Source organism: Heteronotia binoei, chromosome 1, assembly GCF_032191835.1.
Source record: "Heteronotia binoei isolate CCM8104 ecotype False Entrance Well chromosome 1, APGP_CSIRO_Hbin_v1, whole genome shotgun sequence".
Classification (NCBI taxonomy): Eukaryota; Metazoa; Chordata; class Lepidosauria; order Squamata; family Gekkonidae; genus Heteronotia; species Heteronotia binoei.
Window position 1 is genome coordinate 212,200,981 of NC_083223.1, and position 13,205 is coordinate 212,214,185.

Sequence of the window (13,205 nt, forward strand, 5' to 3'; positions counted from 1 at the left end):
TAAGGCTCTAAGACGTCTCCTGATGTTCCCTGCTTCTTGGGAGGTCTGTTCATTTATAGCTTGTATGCACTTGTTTTCAGATATTATAGATAATAATTCCCCTGTGGAGCTCTCCCATTGGCTTAGAAATTACAAACCATTGGCACCTGTTTGTTTGTTTTTTTGCCACTGTGTGACACAGAATGTTGGACTGGATGGGCCATTGACCTGATCCAACATGGCTTCTCTTATGTTCTTATGTTCCATCACGGCTCAGTCAGCATCTCTGTTGTCCCATTGGCTGACTCCCCTCTCCCCGCCTACAGCAGGGCTCAGAATGTTGAACAAACTGCCAAAACAGTCTTACCTCAGAGACAGACACATCTCCAGCACTTCTCTGTGCCATCTCTGACAACCAGCCTCAGAAAGGGTTGTTGCTCTACTGCGGCCTCACAAAAGGCAACGCAGCCACTGGCGGCAATAGACCTCTGCCACCCCCTCAACAGCCTACACAGACAGCCTTGCAGCACACACACAGCTTCCAAAGGCCTGGCCCCAACAGGGATATTTCCTCAGAGGCCACGGCTGCCACCTCTCTCCTGTCATTCCCCCCTCCCCTCAGCCTCGCCCCAGAACAGATGAGATTGTCTGGAGTTCAGTTGTGATCACAGGAGATCTTCAGGCTCCACCTAGAGGTTGACTACCCTAGGCCTGGCTGCTTTCTACTGATCAGCAACAGCCCGCAATGACAAAAAGTGTTGCATAGGAGTTTGTGTTTCAGCATAGGCTCTGCCAGACCCAGGTTCTTGCTGTGGAAGCTGTCTGGGTAATTTTGGACCACTCACAGACTTTCAGCCTAACCTACCTCACATGTTGTATAGATCAAAAGGGGAGAGGAGAATGATGTAAGCTGCTTTGGTTCCCCCCCATTGTTGAGAAAGACTGTCCTTTTCCTAGGTAAAGCCTGCAGGGAGGGGGTAGAGATGGAAAGCTGAAGTCAGAGAGGCAGATCAAGGTAGGTGGATCGTTGACTGAGAAGGAAATAGGGTTGCCAACTCCAGGTTGGGAAATTCCTGGATATTTGAGGGATTGAGCCTGGAGAGGATGGGGTTTGAGGAGGGGTGGGACCTCAGACAGGTACAATGCCATAGACTCCACCTCCAAACCAGCCATTTCCTCCTGGGGAACCATTGTTGTCAGTCTCCAGGTGAAGGCTGGAGATCACTCAGAATTACAGCTGGTCTCCAGATGGGCACTTTTCTCCAGATCACTTTCCCTGGATAAAATGGCTGCTTTGCAGGGTGAACTCAATGTCATTATATCCTACTGAGGCCTCTTCCAGGCAAAACACCCCAGATCATGCCACAAGCTCACACTGATGCTAAATGCCACAAGGCTGAATATGACCAGAAAAGGCTGCAGCAATGCACTGCAAACAAAAAGGATGCTGAGCTTCAGTTCCTGTGTGACTGTCCATAATTATTTTTCCATACCTCCATTCTGGGCCTCTTTCAGGGCTTTGAGCCACCACAAAAACAGAGACACACAGACACACATGGGGGGTGGGGAGCCAGCATCTGTTTCAGCTACAGGGTGGGTGGGAAGACAGCAAGTGGGGTGGGTGAATATCAAGGATCGGGGGTAGGTGGGAAGACAGCAAGGGTGCAGGTGAGTGAATGTCACAGGTGGGGGTTAGTGATGTGCCAAGAGTGCAGGGGTAGTTGAGAGGAAGAGGTGATTGGGGTTGGGTGGTATTAGGACAAGGGAGTAGGGGTGGGAAGTTAGAGGTGGAAAGACACCAGCAGGGGGGGAGTGAATGCCTTAACTTGGGTGGGTGGATGGAAAGACAATGGGGGGGGCACTTGTCCAGAGCCTCTTTCTAGAGCCTGTTATATTTTTTCCTCATAACAGGAAATCCTTAATCCTAGTATTACATAAAGCTTCTACGTTCTCTTCCTGCTGTAAAAAGTGCAAAGCAGAATTATTTCAGTGCACCTTTGGCAGAAATAATTAACAAATGTATGTCTTTTTATGCCTTTTAATTCATGTGTGTAATTATGTTTTTATTTGTTTGTATTTATATTTTGTAAGCTGACTTGGCCACTGTGGAAAGGCAGGATATAAATGTTTAAATAACTAAATAATAAAATTCCAATTGAGCCTGCCAGTGAACTGTCGAAATCAGTAGACCAGGAATTTATCTTCTGAAGACACATTCTCTGTTAGCACATTCCTTCCATATATTTCTTTAATTTAAATTAGGGCTCTTGAGCATGGCTTGAAACCATTTTTACTAAAACTCAGAACTGGGGCTTGTAAAACTGACCAGGTTCAACAATAATTACAGGATTTTTAAAAATGAAGTATTAGTTTGTTGGTGTTGAGTCTACATATCTGATAAAGGGAGCTTTGACTATCAAAAGCTTATACCCTGGAAATCTCATTGGTCTTTAAGGTGCTACTGGAGTCTTGCTCTTCTACTGCAGGCCAACACAGCTACCCACTTGAAATTCTGTATAATATACTGTTATGCTCTATAGTTCTTTAAAAAGATTTAGGACAATACACCAAACAATAACAAAAATTGGCTATAAACAATTAAACCTCAGACGTAATCACTTAATAATTAATTGTGTGTCTTCATGATTATTACTGGGAAATATAGCAGCCTGTTGTTAACAATAGGGATGGGCATGAATCAGGGAAATGGTAGATCTTTTTCGTGGTCTCTGTGCTTCAAACTCATGGGATGAAGTGCCAGCGCCAATCCCTGATCGGTAATACAAAAGTTCGGGATTTTTCACCGCCCGGTCCCAGTGGGCATGTGCGACAGCCCCAGTGCACATGCTCACCCAGTGGGCACGAATATCCTGCCAGTTCCTCCTTTACCGCCGCGTCGGATAGACTTGCTTTTTCATCACTCCGGTCGGTAGTATTTACCTTTTTCCTTCTCCGGGTTTCTCTTTGTTTTCTTTGTTTTCTTTGTTTTTCTTCTTGTTCCTGTTAAATTTTTTTTTAAAAAAATTAGAGACTATTAGTTAGTTGTTTCACCCCTTCGGGGGTTTTCCCCCACCCTTCTCCCACCATCCCTGTCTATGGAAAAGCATTGGGAGTTTTTTAAGGGGTGCCTTAAGTGTGGGAGCGAGATCCCTCCTCCAGACGGACATTCTCTTTGTCTGCTGTCCCTTGGGGAAGATCATTGGGTGAAATCCTGCCGTCACTGCTCGAAATTTTCCAAGCAGACTAGGAAAAACCAAGCGGCGAGACTTTCAGCGGCACTGATAAAATCGGCTCTCACACCACAGATGTCGACATCAGCATCAACAAGCACTTCGATGGCTGTCCCGACATCAATATTGGTTCCGGTCTTGTTGTCAAGCCAACCGACCCAACCATTCCAGGGAGTCCACCACCCCCACAAGCGTGCGGGCTCGACATCCTATTCGGAACCAACAACCCCAGCCAAGAAGGCCAAAGGGGCCCGGGAATCATGCTCTGCTGAGCCCAGGAAGCACAAGGAGAAAAAGAGGTGCCAAGACAGGCAGATCCCTTCTCCGCCACCGAAGAACCCGGCGATTGTTTTGGAGGAGCCTCCGGAGAAAATCCTCACTTCACTGATTCGACCGAAGAACCCCTCAGGTCCGACAGATGTTCCACAGACCTCACTCTCCAGCTCCAACCAGGAGGTCGACCCTATAGAACGGTCGGCAGACTCGAAGGAGGGAGGCGATCCTAGCTCGGCATCAGACTTAGAGGTTTTGCAGCCAATGGACCACTCGACACCGAAGATGCCCTTGATCCAGCCCGAGAGATTTGGAGAGCCTTAGGACCCTTTTAGATGTTCTCATCCTCTGCCCAACTGGGACCCGTGACCGTGGGGTTACCTGTTTGGGGGCTACCCCTATCATTCTCCATACCAGTGGTACCCTCCTCAGAACCCCAATTAGGATCAGCACTCGGAGGCTTCGCACCACTCTAGAGTCTCCGCATACTCTCCACCAGGTTGCCGAGAGTCATCGATGCCGACTTAGACCCCGAGGTTGGTCAGGAAGCCGGCACGCTCCAGTGGTCCCGACGTCGAGAAAGCCTCCTCGACTAGGATTGCCATTGACGCCTCAGGTTTACCATCGGCTGAGAGCATATCGCCTTTGCCATCAACCTCCGATGATGATGGGGAAGAGCAGTCAGGCCATCAGAAGGGATCATCCCTAGAATCTAGAATAGCCGAGGACCTTCCAATCTCTCCTTCGGAAGATTTGAAGTCCTATGGAGAGCTCATTAAAAGGATGGCGAATTCCTTGTTTTTGCCTGTGGTCCAGCCTCAATCGGTCATTGACGACACAGTCTTTGACATCATGGAGAAGGACACGTCGACAGTGGTAGCCCTTCCCATTACCAAGGTCATCTTGCAAGCCATCAAAGATCTTTGGTCCAAACCTGCCTCAACCCGTATCTCATCCAAGTGCATCGATCACATGTATAGGATCCAGGAGCAAGGCACAGAGTTCCTCTTCAACCATCCACGCCCCAACTCTGTAGTAGTGTCGTCCTCCTCTAAGGCTAAGAGGACCCACGCCTCACCTCCAGATAAAGAGAAGAGGATTATACGTTTGGCAGGCGCTTCTATTCTGCGTGCACTCTGGGTATCAAAATTTCTAATTACTCTGCCTGCATGGCAAGGTACCAGTATTCCCTATGGGAGCAGCTATCACCGCTCCTGGCTTCTTTGCCTGAGGATAAGCGCACTTTAGCCAAGAAGGCTCAGAGGGAGGGAATGCTCCTGGTGAAACAACAGCTGCAGGCTTCCAAACATATGGTGGACATTGTAGCTAAAACTCTTACCTTGGCCATTACATTGCGTCGTCACTCTTGGCTTCGATCCACCGCTCTACAGTTAGACACAAGATCCTGGGTCGGGGATCTTCCTTTTGAGGGTGAAGGTCTATTCAGCTCCACTACAGACGTGGTCCTACAGGAAATGGACAAGAGTATCAAGACGTCTCGTAACTTGGGAGTACCTTCATCTTCCTCTTGCCCTGGCAAGTCTCGCACATAGTCCAAACAATGACCTAAGAAGTCCTACCATGCCAAATCCCTGAGGGTTCTTGGAAGCCGTGTACGGGACAGCATGAGGCTAAGAGTTCCTTCGCTGCAGGAGGGAAAACCAAGTTTTCTTCTTTTTCCTCTCATATGGGAAAGTCTAAGGCTGTCAGGAATCCCAAGCAGGGACTTTGACTTTGGCATCCCCTTTTCTCCCCCCCCCCTCCTCTGGGCCCACCTGCCTCCACAGCTCCACTACAGACGTGGTCCTACAGGAAATGGACAAGAGTATCAAGACATCTCATAACTTGGGAGTACCTTCATCTTCCTCTTGCCCTGGCAGGAGGTGGCAGATTACCACCGACAAGTGAGTCTTGTCCATCATATAGGAGGGTTATGCAATAGAATTTGTTCAGCCCCCTTCATATCCCAGATTGGTGATCACACACCCTACAGTGGTTTTGCTGGAGGAAGTTCAAAATCTGCTCAGCAAGCGAGCAATAGAACCCGTTCACGATCATCTCAAGGGCCAGGGGCTCTACTCCAGGTACTTCATGGTTCCGAAGCAGGACGGTGGACTTCATCCGATCATGGATCTGAGGGGCCTGAATGAATTCATAGCTTATCAGAAGTTCAGGATGCTGACTCTACAAAGCATCCTTCCACTCATCAACAAAGGAGATTGGATGACTACCCTGGACTTGAAGGATGCCTATTTCCACATCAGCATCCTCCCCAGTCACAGGAGGTTTCTTCAGTTTGCCATTGGGACGCACCATTTTCAATATCAGGTGCTCCCTTTTGGGCTCTCTACGGCCCCCAGGGTCTTCACAAAGACCATGGTTGTTGTGGTGGCTTACCTTCGGCTCCAGGGCATCATCATTTTTTCCTACATAGATGATTGGTTGGTGGTTGCTGTGTCCTAAACTTCTCTCAGAGCGCATCTACAGGTGGTTCTCAGCCTCTTGAGTGCGCTAGGTCTTCTGGTGAACAAGAAGAAATTTCACCTGGTCCCAGCACAAAGAGTTCAGTTTATCGGAGCGATTTTGGACACTACCCAGCATCTGGCGTTTCTTCCAGATTCCCGGGCATTGGATATCATCTCCCTGGTTCAATTCCTTCAGACGATGAGATGCGCTTCTGTTCTGCAGATCCAATGTCTCTTGGGCCTCATAGCGGCTACTACCAGTGTTCTGTGCTTTGCGAGGCTGAGGATGCAAGTCCTCTAGCTCTGGTTCATCAGGAATTACAATCAGGTGAGAGATCTCCCATCCAAGATTCTGCAAGTTCCTTCGCTGGTGCTTCAATCTCTGGATTGGTGGAGGATGAAATCGAATCTTTGCAGAGGAGCTCCATTTCATCTTTCTCTCCCCTCGCTCACGGTAACAACGGATGCCTCGTTGTGGGGATGGGGAGCGCACCTCGGAGATCTCTGCATAGGCGGCCCATGGCCCCTGTCGTTGGCTCACCACCATATCATTTTTTTTAGAGCTCATGGCAGTTCATCTGGCCTTGAGGTCGTTTCTACCCCTAATCAGCGGTCAGACCGTAACCGTGATGTCGGACAACACAGCAGCTGTCAGTTATATAAATCACCAAGGGGGGACTGTGTCCAGAAGGCTGTGTGCATTGGCAATGCAACTTTGAGAGACCTGTATAACTTCTCAGACTTTCATTGTAGCCACTCACCTACCCGGGGAGCTCAATGTTCAAGCAGACTCCCTGAGCGGGGGAGAGGTCTCCCATCACAAATGGAAACTGAACTGGAGATACCTCGAACCTCTGTTCTGGGAGTGGGGTCATCCCAGAACAGATGTGTTTGCCACGGCAAACAATTGGAAGTGCGAACACTTCTGCTCCAGGGGAGGGACGAACCCAAGATCCCTAGGGGACTGTCTTCTGCTTCCATGGACGGACAAGTTTCTCTACCTGTTTCCACCCTTGCCTCTTCTTACCGGAGTGCTTCACAAATTGACCCAGGAACATCTGGAGTGTATCCTAGTTCTGCTGGTCTTGAGCTTGTGTTTGAGTTTTTACTTTCTCTTGTTGATGCTGAACTTAATCATTCTTTGGTTCAAGTGTATTTGGCTGCCATCTTGGCTCATCACGACCCTGTGGATGACGCTTCGGTTTTTACCCACCAGCATACGAAATGTTTTTTGAAGGGTCTTCTGCAGCTTCACCCATTGTCTGAGGTTCCTCCTCCTGCTTGGGATCTGACGCTCATACTGGACCGGCTCTCTAGGCTGCCTTTTGAATCTGTTGCATCTTCTAGCCTGGAAGACTGCCTTCTTAGTGGCTGTCACTATAGCCAGGAGGGCAGTTGAGCTCATGGCACTGCGATGTGATGCTCCATACATTTCTTTTCAGGACGATGGGGTGTCCTTGGCCCCGGACATCTCGTTCCTTCCTAAGGTGTTGTCTAGTTTCCACCTTAATTTGGAAGTCTTTTTGCCTACTTTTTACCCTTCTCCTTCTTTGGTGGAAGAGAGACGTCTGCACGCCCTGGATGTTAAGAGGCCGTTGTTGTTTTTTGTGCACCGCACGAAGCCGTTCAGGAAGGATCCCAATCTATTTGTCTCTTATGCGGCACCTAGGTTGGGTCTCAAGATCTCTTCACAGAGACTTTCTAAGTGGACCACGGAAGCCATTAAACTTTGTTACCTGTTGGCGAAGCATCCCTTGCCGGGGCCGCTCTGTGCTCATTCCACTAGGGCTATGGCTACATCCACAGCGTTTCTGAAGGGTGCTTCTCTGGAGGACATCTGTTTGCCTGCAACTTGGGCATCTCCTCATGTCTTCATGCAACATTATGCCCTGGATGCCCGGAAGCGTCACAGAGCACAGCTGGGTACCCTGGTCCTTCGAGCCGCTACTTCTGCATAACTGCCTGCTCCCTCCTCCAGGTAAGCCTAGCTTGCTAATCTCCCATGAGTGTGAAGCACAGAGACCATGAAGAAGATAAACAGATTTCCTGCCTGTAACTGATGATCTTCGAGTGGTCATCTGTGCATTCACACTACCCACCCTCCTTCCCCTCTGCTGCTGGTCATGGGTGTTCTGGATAGGCGGCGGGAAGGAACTGGTGGAATATTCGCGCCCACCAGGTGAGCATGCGCACTGGGGCTGTTGCTCGTGCCCACTGGGACTGGGCAGCGAAAAATCCCGTACTTTCGTTTTACCGATCGGGGTTCGGCGCTGGTGCTTCATCCCATGAGTGTGACTGCACAGATGACCACTCGAAGATCATCAGTTACAGGTAGGAAACCTGTTTTTCATGTTGGTTCATTGCTTGTATGTTTGCCTGAACTGGAGGTGTAAAACTCATCAGGAGTCATCAGCAGGCTCTCCTCCATCTACACACCAAGTTTGGCAAAGATTGGATTTAGAATATCCAAGTTATAGCCCCCCAAAGCAGATGCCCCCAAGAAAGCTAAGCTTCAGCACTCACGACAACTAACACTCCTTTCTTCATGCTGCAGAATGGGAGCTCCATGACTGGCTCTCAGAGCTGCTAATCAAGCTATGGACAACTGCTGTGCGTGTTTCTAGGGCTCCCAGAAGTCCACCCCCAGTGTTGCCTAGGAATTCATTGAACCAGCTCCAGGCTATCTGGACAAATGAACTGCAAAAATGAACCAAACAAATCACCAAGGGCTGAATGGATTTGGAACAAACCACGAATTGGCGCAATTTGTATACAAATCATGGTTTGTGGATTGGTTCATACCCATCTCTAGTTAACAGTGATTTACAGGGCAGTTTGTGCTATCTGTTCAGGCCTTTTACTTAAATACAAATGAAAAGTCATACAATTAGGTCCATCTGCTTAGAAACTGCTAGGTTGCTTTTCTTCTGTTCATCGTGCCTAGGGAGCCAGTAACAATCTTTGTGTATGGCAAAGAATATAGCGAAACAAACCTTATGGTTTCATTAGTGCTTTCTAATACTACTGGGTGCCTTTCTCAGCATAGTTCCTTTTGCATGGGCAATTATTGTTGCCTTGGGCATGTGGTTGAACTTCCAAAAACAAAGCTGATTTCACCCATTTGAAATCTTTGTCATTGCTGAGCGCTGACATGATACAATAATACATTAGATTTGATTATTGTGGTCAGGCTTCTCTAACAGATAAAATGCAAAATTGACTTTACACACAACACATAAAATGTCCCAGATCAATAAATTCTTCTGGGTGTATAAACTGTAATTCGTACATTTTTGCCTGAATTTGTGTTTGTACAGAATGCTATAGCCCAGTTACTATCAGGTAGGAGACAGAACATTCATGCCATGCCTGTTCAGACACTCTGTTAGTTACTGTTCAGTTACTGGGTCTTGGTTTTCAGGTAAGAAGCCCTTAACATACTTGGGGGCTCGTACCTCTTGCCATCCCCCCCAAGCAGCTTCACTCATCTGAGCTAAGTCTTCGGAAGGTGCCGCACTGCAAATGCATGAGATTAGCAAATGCCATTCAGCCACATTCTGTTGATGGTTCCCACCCTGTGTAATGGCCTGTCATTTCACAGAAATAAAATATTCAGGGGAGGGGGAGTTATAAGGGGATTAGAATTGTGGTATAATAGAATTTATTATTTTATTATCATCTGTGTATCAAGTTTCCTATATAAATATTTTTGTATGGTATATATAATTGTACTGGTCTGTGACCATAATAAACAATTCATTAATTCAGTATAATGGAACAGCAGAGGAGATCACTTTATAAGGAAGAAGATAATAGTCTATTGCAATGTTCATTGTATCATTATTATACTGCATTGTATTCTGCCTATGTAACCTGCTTTCTGCATTATAGCATGCCATAACTACTCAGATTCCCTCCCCCCCCCCCTTTGTTGGTTTTGTTGTTGTTTCCCAGTTACACAATCCCAATTGTTTGCCAATCCTTTCTGTCTGATTGAGCTGTTTTTGTTTTAATTTTGTAATTTGCCTTGCTTCTTGGTGGGAAAGGCATGCTATAAATCCACAAATCTGTGTGCTCCATTGAAATGAACAAGAGAAGTCCTCTTGGGCTTTTGGGTTGGATTGTTCCCATCCCACTAAAATCTGTGTAGTTGGGCAGTCATCATCTATCATAATATATAGTGTCCATGTTATGGTAGCAAGGATGCAGGTATCCCTTCTGGAATAGACTTTTCATTATGTTTGCCTTTCATACTTGCTATATACCATTCCCAAAGGGTAAGATATCCAAAACGGGCCACTGTTACTAAAGTATGCATGTTTGCACAGTGATTTCATATGCTCCAGTAAGAATTTATCACCTTCCTGTTTTGAATCTGTTAGAATTTAACACAGGTGACAGAAGAAAATACTTATAGTAATTTGGGTAGCATGAAAAAGCAAGGAGTTCAAATGTAATTCAATACTGAAGCAGCAGCCTGAAACGCTTCGTTCTTCCAGCTGCAGTACAGAATCAGCTGCAGACAAGCCCACATTTTTTTATGTTGCCCCCAGTGATATTATTATAAGCGGTTTCTGTTGCTGTCCAATGAAAACATTTCAGCTATTTTTTCCACTGGTTCCATCCATCTTGCACATAGTGTATTTGCAAGCTGTGGTGGTATGTTGAACTGCTTCATGTTTTATGCTTTTCATGTGGTCCCTTAACCACAAATTTGGTTTTAAGCCATTTGGACCAGGCCATTTTCCAGATATCTGGTTTTAAAGCTTGAAGCGTTTGAAAATAATGAGAGATGACTTCTCCTAGAGACTTAACACTGAGCGGCATTTCTCATGACGGGATATTTAAATGTCAAAATCATTTTGCTGTCTATGTTTTTAATTTATTTATGATAGCAGCACTGTGGTCTGCACATAGTGTAAGTAAATGATCCCAGCAGTAGGTTTGACCCAGTAGATATGCACAGAATTCACATAGCATGAATATGCACAAATTCAGCAGCTTTTGAATAAGGTAGTTCCTTGCACTTCAGAAAAAGCAAATGTTTGAGAGCTAATTGTTGAGAGCCACACAGTTGTTGTTCAGAATGGTTCCGTCATGGCTGCTCCTTGTAGTGACCTCATTGGTTCAGCAGCTTGGCACACTGATTCAGTAGATGTCTTCTCACCATACTAAACCACTCAAGAAAGGGAAACAAAGAAAATAAAAAGTGGATACAATCCATTATTGTTAGTGGAAAATGTTTTTTTATTATCATGTATCACTAGGAGTAGTCATGTGTTGTTGGTGGTGGAAAGTGTTATTAACTCGCAACCAATTTATGGCGACCCTGTAGGGTTTTTAAGGCAAGACACATGCAGGGGTGGTTTGCCATTGCTTGCCTCTCTGTAGCAACCCTGGTGTTCCTTAATGGTCTCATACCCAAATTGCTTGGATTCTGAGTTCTGACAAAGAACATGCTATCCTGGGCCATCCAGCTCAGGCATGAGAAGTACTCATATTCAAATAGGTTGTTCATGACTTAGCAGGGGTGGCCAACAGTAGCTCTCCAGATGTTTTTTGCCTACAACTCCCATCAGCCCTAGCCAGCATGGCCAATGGCTGGGGCTGATGGGAGTTGTAGGTAAAAAACATCTGGAGAGCTACCGTTAACCACCCCTGGCTTAGAGTATTTAACTTTGCCTAGATTCTCTTCCCTTTCTTCTTTTCCTTAACAGATGGTTTGTTCTGGACGCTGAAACAAGAGATTTGGTTTCAATACATACAGATGGCAACGAGCAGCTCTCAGTGATGCGCTACACAGTAGGTAGGCAGAGTGGTAGCAAATTTACAGTCTGGCCTTCCTTCCCCTTCTAGTTTTGCATTTAATTTTCTTTAAATGGTTACATTTTCCAAGCAGTCTCTGGATTTAAAAACTTTGATATGCTTTTAACACCTACATACATTTACGCTGCAGCAGTATTGCAAGGTCATTAATAACATAGGTGTAGAAACTGAGAAGTAATTATGTGTTGACTGCACCTAAATTGACAGAATTGGTTCTTTGGCTCATTTGAATGAACAGTTGGCTAAATAAAGTATTTAGGGATATGAGTTCATTTGACAAATCAGTAGAGATTCTGCCACTGAGTGCAATGAGAGGTGAAGGTGCTCGCAAAGCTACAGAAGGAAATCTGGCAACTCCTAACAGAGGACCTGAGTAACTAGTTAATGTATACCTTTTTGAAACCATCTATTTTTTCAGTTTGCCATATCTATACTTAGGAAGATGTGCTGTTTTTTGACTGGGTTGACTTTTTTGAGTCCTATTTAAAGTAAATCTGAATGTCTAGATTTTCTCCTACATATCACTATGAGTTTGTATTGGTTCAAAGAATGCAGATCATTCTCACATCTTCCTTCCCCCAGCAGTTCCTTGGAACCTCAAGTAAGTTGATTTTGCATATTTGGCATCAGCATGTACCGAAAGCCACACAGGTTGGTGAAATGAAATTACTCTTCCTGCATCATCCATAAGTGCAAACTCAACTGACAAAAAAGACAGGAAGGCCATTTCACCCATTCTCCCTTCAGTGCTCCAACCTGCATGGTTATTAGTCCAGACAAATCCCACAGCCATGGGAATCAACTTTCCAGGGGTCAAAAGAGACTTCTGAAGGAAGAGAAACAGAAAATATCCGCAACTGTTAGTAACTTCTCTTAATAGATCTGTTTGTTGTCTCAAAAAACTGAATAGTCCCAGACTCTTCAGCCTTTCTTCATAGGGAAGGTGCTCTAACCCCTGAGTCATTTTGGTTGCCCTCTTCTGTGTTTTTTCCAGTTCTGTAATGTCCTTTTTGAGATACAGTGACCAGAACTGTCCACATTCCAAATGAGGCCACATCATAGATCTATACAGGGCATTATAATATTGGCCAGTTCATTATAAATTTCACAGTAATCCTTAACATAGAGTTTTCCTTTTTCACTGCAGCTGCAAACTGACTTGGCACTTTCATCTACTATGATCCCAAGATCTTTTTCCCTCTCAGCCTCACCAAGTTTAGGTCCTGTTAGCCTAAACTTGCTGAGAATTTTTGAAACTAGATTTTTTTTTGTTCCAATATGCATCACCTTATACTTACCAACATTGAACTTCATCTGCCACTTTGTTGCCCACTCACCCAATTTGTGAAGATCCTCCTGGAGCTCTTCACAGTCATCCTTGGTTTTCATCATTGTGGATAATTTTGTGTCATGTGAAAACTTGGCCACTACC

General features: G+C 45.8%; 1 protein-coding gene across 6 annotated transcripts in view; it reads left to right on the top strand.

Moving 5' to 3' along the window:
- The window catches only part of EML4 (EMAP like 4), a 309,941-nt gene that overhangs the window by 272,675 nt on the left and 24,061 nt on the right, over nt 1-13,205 (top strand). For all 6 annotated transcript variants that reach the window (XM_060247476.1, XM_060247471.1, XM_060247454.1 and 3 more), the window contains one exon: nt 11,665-11,753. In XM_060247476.1, coding sequence (XP_060103459.1) covers nt 11,665-11,753 — 89 coding nt within the window. The remainder of the gene's footprint in view (nt 1-11,664; nt 11,754-13,205) is intronic.